Genomic DNA, 8161 nt, shown 5'->3' on the forward strand with positions numbered 1-8161 from the left:
ATCAGGATGAATTTATGGGGGGGTGGGGTGGGGGTGGGGGTATTTTACAGGTTGGTGCCCCGGGGTCAGATCGCTCCTCCTCCCGGCCCTGTCGGCCGGTCCAGTCGTGCCGTCACAACAACACAGACCCTCGGGCTGTGGATTGGTCTCTGTGCGTCAGAGGCGTCTGTTGGAGCGGGAGGAGCCCCGTTTCCCCCCTCCTCCTCCCCTCCACACGAAGCAGCTGCTCCTGGGTCAGTGTCATGTTGTCTATTAATGAAAGCAGAGCCACGAGCGTCCGGGTGAGGTGAGGAGCGCGAGACACCACATCATCATCATCCCCATCACCATCACTTCTGCTTTTTCAGTCTGACAGAGGGGGAGGAAGATCCGCTCATAATCTGCTGCTTTTACTCGCTTTTTTTCTCCCGACTTTTTATTTTTTATTTTTACCCCCTACCTCCCACCTGAGCTGGGGTCTCGGTCAGCTTTCACCCAGCTGGCTGTCGGTCCTTCCCTCAGGGGGGGGCTTTCCTCCTGCAGCTTGTTGGTAAACACGARTCGGAGCCGGGCGGCGGTGAGGAGGACTCCCCCCCACCCTCTCTGCTGCATTGATGCACCCGTTTCAGTGGTGTAACGGTGAGCACCGCTTTTTAAGCTCTATTAGTCCCTTTGTGCTCTTTTTCTTTTTGCTCTTTATGAAGTTTAAACATTTTTAATTAGAAGGAAGAGCTTTCAGCTGGTACTGTTGCATCTGTGTTATTTATTCATGACATAGTGAAGCTGGGTGTAGTTGAGTGGCTATATTTATCAACATAACCCCCCCCCCCCACCCACCACCCCTGTGATGTCAAAAACCCACAGCCTGTTAAAGCACATTTACAAAAAAATAAAAAAAAGTGTGAAAATTGTCCAAAAAAAAAATCACAGAGAAAAAAAATGTAAATGTATTATTAGTTAAAAGAAAAACCAAACTGAAACCAGTGTTTCAAGATCTGAAGCTCCTTTGTCTCCTGCATGATCTTCATATGTCTCATGTGGCACATTTATCAAATATAAAAAAACTACCCATCAAGAGCACAGCTGGTGTGATGTACTGGACCCATTGTGAAGTATTAGTAGTTAAGTGAGTTTATTTTAAGGACTGGTTTGCAGACTGAGCGCAGATCTTGATCAATAGACTTCTTTCTTTCCATCTGGACTGAGCTCCACACAAGGTTGGTCATTGTGCTGTCAGTGAGACTTCTCACTCTCCCTGGGTGATCCTTGTGCTGCTGGACTCTATCACTCATCTTTAAAAGAGACRTGTCGTGCTTTTAAACCCTCCCTTTTCACATTTAAATCATGCATTTAAAGTGGAACTGCAATGCTTTGGTTTGAATTCCTCCTCATTGTAACTCCACAAGCCCCTCTTTCACGAGGTGTATCTCAGATCGACTTGTTTTGAGGCTGCCCCTTTAAATCCAAAAAAGGCTCTTCACACCCCGTCCCCTTCAGTTTCCAGAGCAGTTCATTGTAACGTGATAGAGGAGTTTATGACTACATAGCAGCATAGATTTTTTTGGAACAAATTAAATAAAAAGATCACAAATGAATTGAAAGTGTTGTCAATCCAGAGCAATGTGTATAAGTCTAGACCTTAATTGGCAGTTCAGTCGCAAATAATTTGTTGTAATAGTTCAGAAAATGTAATAAAAAATACAGAAAACTGAACAAGTTTAAAAAAATATGGCCCAAACATGAAGATATCTACGCAGCACTGGGAGAGACTAAATTAAAATTTTCTTCACTCCTAAAAACTCCCAAGTACACAACGAAATGTTTTTAACAGCTAAAAAAGCGTGTGTTGCACGATTTGTTCCCTTTAAAAGGCAAAACTTCTTGTTCTGTTAATAAAGCAGGCCTGAAGGAATGCACGTCTCCCACTGACTTTCAAAAATAAATACCAACACAGARCACAGTATTATGATGCATTTTATGAGCTTTCGTTAGTGCTCAGTTTGTGGGGCATGACCACCAAGTTTTACCTCAATATTTGTAAAATTCACTGAAAAGCACCTGTTTTGACGATCAGTTGTGGAGCCAATTCTGAGAGTATTCATTGGTGGGCGATAATCTATCTGTGAATTTCTTGGATTTTGTAAAAAAAAWWTTGTGTGTGTGTTTTTATTGCACCTTTTTGTGACAACAAGACCTGCTGCTGCAGATGATGGATCAGAGGTCTCCCCCCGCCCCCCTGTCTGTGGATCGTTGGTGGTGCAGAGACAGAAAAACAATCAGCGTCTTTGTTCGGCTCCACTCTGCTATTCACAGACACCATAACCAGAGAGACGCTCTGCTGGAAACATGAAGCCGTGTTGGGCACAGTGCAGCTTTATGTGGCAGCGTTGTCTTTAATTATCACCTGCAGCCCAGAAAAGCTGCGATGATGTTTTCGCCTGTGTCTGTTTTTTCAGTAAAACATCTCCTGAATTACTGGTTAGATTTAAATGAAACTCTCAGAAATTAATCACCAGTTGCACACCGACAACTGATAAACCTTTGGAGCAAATCTGATTTACTATGGCTGTCAGCTAACCCAAAATGAAACACAAAAATAGCTATAACTCAGCCAGTTTTACAGATATTGTGCTCAAATTTGGGATGGTAGTAGCTGGGTTTTATCTCTAACATTTAACCCAAGCGCCCTATGTTGCATTATATTTTGGCCTAAACTCTTTGTTTTTTAAATTTGGCATCAACTCAGTTTGTCTGTTAGCAAAATACCTAAAGAACCAATGGACTAATTTTTATGAAGCTCACAGAAATTAATCTATGGATATACATCTTCAACTGATCACATTTTATTTTCAATAGAGTTTAAGTTGACTACCACAGCTTATCAAAATTAGCCATCACAAAAATGWCTATAATTCAGTCAAATTTACAGATATTGTGCCAAAATTTGACGTGGTTATAGCTGAGTATCATCCCCATCATTTAATCAGACAAAATGTGTTGCAATAAATTTTGGACTAAATTGTTTGTTTTTAAGTTGGCGCCACCTCAGTCAGTCTGTTAGCAAAATATCTAACGAACTAATGGACTGATTTTAATAGATCTTCTAGAAAATAATCTCTGGATACACAACTTCAACTGATTGAATCTTGGAGCCCATCCAGTTTAAGTTGACTGTCACAGCTAATGAACACTAGCAAACACAAACAGGGCTATAATTCAGTAAATTTTACAGATATTGGGTTAAATTTGGCATGGTTGTCACTGGAAGTGTGTTACATATTTTGAGCTCTACTCATTGTGCAACACCTTTACACAGCTAGTTGAATTATACCAACATGGAAATGGCTGTAACTTTATCAAAATGAGAGATAATGAGGTAAACCTTAGGTGGTAGTAGCTGAAAGTCACCATAAACACATACTCTGAGCATTAACACGTTTTAAAGAAAAGACAGTGGCTGACAGGACTTTATTTCCCTCTGTTGTCTCGTCTTGCTTTTGAGGGAGTTTCGGACCGAGCCGACTTGCTTCTACTGAAGAGTTGCAGCCTTGCAGCTCGAGTGTTTCCTCTCATGTGAAGTCTTGAATATTTGATGGGAAGCTCTGTCTTTAGTGCGAGAATCAGCAGCAGAGGCAGCTTCATGTGAAACTGGCACAAGCAGGAGACGCACTCAGCTGAGGTGCTTCATGTCTTCATCTAATCACAGAGGAACATCCCAGCCTTTTATTAAATAAATATATAATTTATGCATTTTTTTTTCTTAAATGACAAGCCAGAAATCTTGCCTGACACAGATTTTCTTTGTCCTGGAAACTTGCACGCCATCGTCCTCGCTCTGCATCTGCTGCTGTTGGCACCATGGCAACGAGGCGCCTCACCAGAGAGAGGGAGAATATATGGGTCAGTGGTCATGCAAGGCTCCACCCGAAGCAAAATATCACATCTAGATGTTTGATTTCCACTCATGCAAAGACAGGAGGTGGGTGGGAGCACAAGTGTCTTCCCTTATGCTTGGTCGATGCAGAAACGTTTGAACGACTCTGACCTACATTCTATCTGGAGGGGGTCCTCGCTGCTTGAGCGGCGGCACGAGTCGCAGACTCCACCCCGTCGCTCGCCACATCTCTTTGTCTTCAGACGACGAGCAGTGATGGAGCAAATGAGGCCGACTTCTCTGTTTGTTTGCGAGTTCACATCCTCACTTGTGTCCAGCAACAATTGTGGACACTGAGGTCATTTCCTCAAATCTGTGCAGTTGACATTTTAGGATGAAATAAGAGCTACAAATGTTTTTTTTTATAAATATTTCACAGTCCAGATTGGGAATTAAGTCATCCAGTGACTAAAACTCTTTCAGTTTCTTCATTTTTTCTTTAAATAAAACATGCCTTCTTGATTCACTCAGCAAGTAGTTCAATAGTTATATCTATATCTGAGTGCTTACAGATCACACAAAATCTGTGTTTAAAACCTTGGTCACTAACTGTTGGAATCACTTTTGTAAGTAGTTTTATTTATAAAGCGCCTTTCATAGAAATATATTCACAAGATGCTGTACAATCATCAACAATGTATAATGGCAGAAAGACATAATAAACCATAATAAAACATAAACAACATCATAAAACATCAAAAAAGAAGAATGAATTCTAAATTCTAACTCAGAGACAGGTTGGAGGCAGAGATGAGTGTTACGTATGCAAGACTGGACAAATCAAAATAAGAAAAATGGACCAGGAATTAAAAAAATGAGGGGAGAGAAGAAATTTATGCCATATTAAAAATTAAACAACAAAAAAACACATGGTTGGCGAGCAGGTCACTAAAGGGTTAGGCTGCAATTAATGGTGAATGGTTAGCTAAAAGCTTGAGTAAAAAAGCAGGTTTTTAGGTGTTTCTTAAAAGAGACACTTATCAAGGGAGCGCAGATTAACAGGGAGGTCATTTCAGAGCCTGGGGGCCACAGAGGAGAAGGCACGGTCACCGCAAGTCTTAAAGCGACTGTGGGGAACCATTAGGAGATTCTGTGAGCGTAGCTCGCGTCCGCGCTGCAAAAAATGTCCACCTAAACAAGTTTTAAAATCTTATATCCAACCAAAACGTCTTTTTGATCTTGTTTTGAGACTGATTTGCTAAACAAGAACTGATTGTGTAAGAATAATAATCTTGTTTTCAGAATGTGTAAGATTATTTGTCATTAGCCTGAAAATTTGACTCAAATTAAGTCAAAGATTTCTGACAATGGAGTAAGAAAATTTCACTTCATAGGATTCTTGAAATAAGAAAAAATTGAGTCAAATCAAGTGTTTCTAGAATCTTATCAAGTAAAATTTTTTTACTCCATTGGCAGAAATTTGATTTAATTTGAGTCAAATTTTCAGGTTGACAAGACAAATAATCTTACACATTCTGAAAACAAGATTATTATTCTTACACAATCAGTTCTTGTTTAGTAAATCAGTCTCAAAACAAGATCAAAAAGACTTTTTGGCTGATATAAGATTTTAAAACTTGGTAAGATGGACAGTTTTTGCAGTGTGGGGTTGTAAGGGGAAATGAGACTTTTAATGTAGTCGGGCGCTTGGCCATGGAGAGCTCTGAAAGTGAGAACCAGAATTTTGAACCTGATTCGGAAGTGAACAGGAACCCAGTGAAGCTCTGATAGGATCGGGGAGATGTGGGTGAATTTGGAGGTTCGAGTTAGGAGTCTTGCTGCTGAGTTTCGGACAAGCTGAAGGCAATTAAGCTGTTTCTGGTTTAGGCAGGTGAAGAAGCTGTTACAATAATCTATGCATAAAGTCGTGAAGTATCATTTCCAAGTCTGAAGTGGACAGTAGGGGCTGAAGTTTAGAAAGATTAGAAAGCTGAAAGTAACATGTGGAAACCAGATTCATGTGTTTATCTAGAGAGAGATCTGAGTCAAAATTTACTCCCAGGTTGCGCACGTTCTGCTGGACAGTTGAACTCAAGGAGCCGAGATGTTCTTTGATCTTAGGGATTTTATTTTCAGGGGCCAGGATCAAGGTTTCTGTCTTGCTAAAGTTTAGGAGCAGCAAGTTGTCAGACAGCCACTGGTTAACTTTAGTGACACAATTTATGAGAGAAGTTAGTTTGTGGGAGGTGGAGTCATTAAAGGAGCAGTATAACTGCAAGTCATCTGCAAAAAAGTGATAGGAAACATCTGGGAAATTTTTGATGACCTCAGTCGGGGGGCGGATGTACAGCAGGAATAGAATTGGGCCCAGGATGGAACCCTGTGGAACTCCGCATGTGAGTTTGGCTGAGTCAGTGCATGATTGGCCTAATAAGACTGAGAAAGAGCGGTCTGAGAGGTATGATCTGAACAAGTCTAGCACAGTCTAGAAAAATATCTCATGAACCAGTGAATATAATGTAATGAAACTTTTTGGTAGGTAATCCTTACAGGCTGGTCTACAGCTGATTACCTTTCGGAGTCAATACAATTCAAGATCAACTTTAGCCTGCACAAAAATGGCAGTGAACATAAGAGTGAGCTAAATTTCAATGTGGCAGTAGCTGACAGCACCAACGGATCACTTCTTAGTTCAAAACCTTGGCACGCAAGGTGGCGGGCAATGCAGAATAAAAGCTTTGAGACAAAGCTGGAGAAGTTGTGGAGATTTTCTCTCTGATGTGATATTTTTCTCCTCCTGCTTTTATCAGAGTTTTGCTGATTAAAGACTCGACTCGAGCTTTGATGTTTCTGCTAATGAAGGCCTGGCGGTGAATGAGGCGGTGGTTATTGAACACACGCCCACACGCTCCGATCGGTTGAGACTGTCTGCTCATTCAGACTGGATGAATAAAGAGGCGGAACGCATTGATCTACTCATTTTTTTTCTTTCAATTTCTCTAAGAAGCGGAAAAGGTGTTGGATAGAAAATGCGAGCATGTTGCTTCTCTGGTAGGAGTGACCACAAATACGAGGACTGATAGAAAAAAGGATGGAATCAAACAAAAGTTGTAGAGTAATGATATATTTTCTCCTATGTTTTTGTCCATTAAAATTCCATCAGAAAACATCATAAAACTATCATTTATCTCTCACGCAGTAGTTCCTGTTTGTCCTTTAATTGTCCATTCACCCATCAATCCAGTGACAATTGTTCTCTCAGCAATCTGTGCAACATGTAGAATGGACGGTGAAGGGATGAAACAAAACTGCACCAAAATTTGACTCAGAAAATAAAAGGAAGATAAAAATTCTATAGCTAGTGATATTTTAAGTGGTTGAAGCACATGTTGTGAATGACGCYCAGGTGTTTCAGGAGATATTTTGCTAACAGACAAGTGAGGTCATCTCCAACAACTAATGCCAAAGATGTGCACAATGTGTTGTGCTTGATGTTTGTGTTTGGGACGATTGTCAGCGACTACCATACCAAACTTTAGTTCAATATTCGTAAAATTGACTGACTTTCAGCCACTATTGTGTTTTTTAAGTTCAGTCGGCTGTGGTGGGCAATTTCAATTAAGCTGAGTCCAAAAGTTAATCAGTTGTAGATTTACATCCATTGATTACTTCCTGAAAGTTTTATTAAAGTTCTCTCAGTGATTCATGAGATATTTTGCTAACAGACAAAACTGATTCTAAAGGTTAATGRTCAAGATTTTAATCATAGATTTNTATCCTCAGAGTTTGGAAAATTTACACAACGATCCCTTCCAGGTCTATTCCAGACTGCGTGGTCTGTTGGCGTGCTGAGGAGAGTCGCAGTGACAGCTATAAAAATAAAAATCAAATTCAGGCAGCTGAACATCACAGTGATCGAACAGAATCACACGTGCACACGGAATCCAATGTGTTGGATGCTGCTGTCAGTGTTGCATCAAAGATTAAAATCAAGCTCGACCTTCTGCAGATTTATTCTTCTGTCACACTTCATAACAAACATCTGTGAAAACACAGAACAGACACCAAACCTTTGTTTGCTGTTTGAAGGTTCTCCTTTCACATGTGTGGTGCTGTTTGGACTGTTCATGAAACATTCAGCTGATTGAGAATAGTGTGCCGGGACGTTTCATTTTGTAGTTTTTACATTTTTTTAAAATGTATTGTTTTGTTCAAAATAAAACTATTAATTTCTTCAGCTCCCTCAAAACATTGGGCCTCATGTAAGAACGTTCGTATTCTAATCCTAAATTTCTCTTACTTTTGTTC

The 8161-nt window shown here is 40.3% G+C and overlaps 1 protein-coding gene across 2 annotated transcripts in view; it reads left to right on the plus strand.

Moving 5' to 3' along the window:
- The first annotated feature begins 107 nt into the window (after positions 1-107).
- rnf122 (ring finger protein 122) overlaps positions 108-8161 on the plus strand; it is a 26278-nt gene continuing 18224 nt past the window's right edge. For both annotated transcript variants that reach the window (XM_014002630.1, XM_014002632.1), the window contains exon 1: positions 108-618. In XM_014002630.1, coding sequence (XP_013858084.1) covers positions 594-618 — 25 coding nt within the window. In that variant the 5' untranslated portion in view covers positions 108-593. The remainder of the gene's footprint in view (positions 619-8161) is intronic.

Source organism: Austrofundulus limnaeus, unplaced genomic scaffold, assembly GCF_001266775.1.
Source record: "Austrofundulus limnaeus strain Quisiro unplaced genomic scaffold, Austrofundulus_limnaeus-1.0 Scaffold14, whole genome shotgun sequence".
In the NCBI taxonomy this organism is placed as follows: domain Eukaryota; kingdom Metazoa; phylum Chordata; class Actinopteri; order Cyprinodontiformes; family Rivulidae; genus Austrofundulus; species Austrofundulus limnaeus.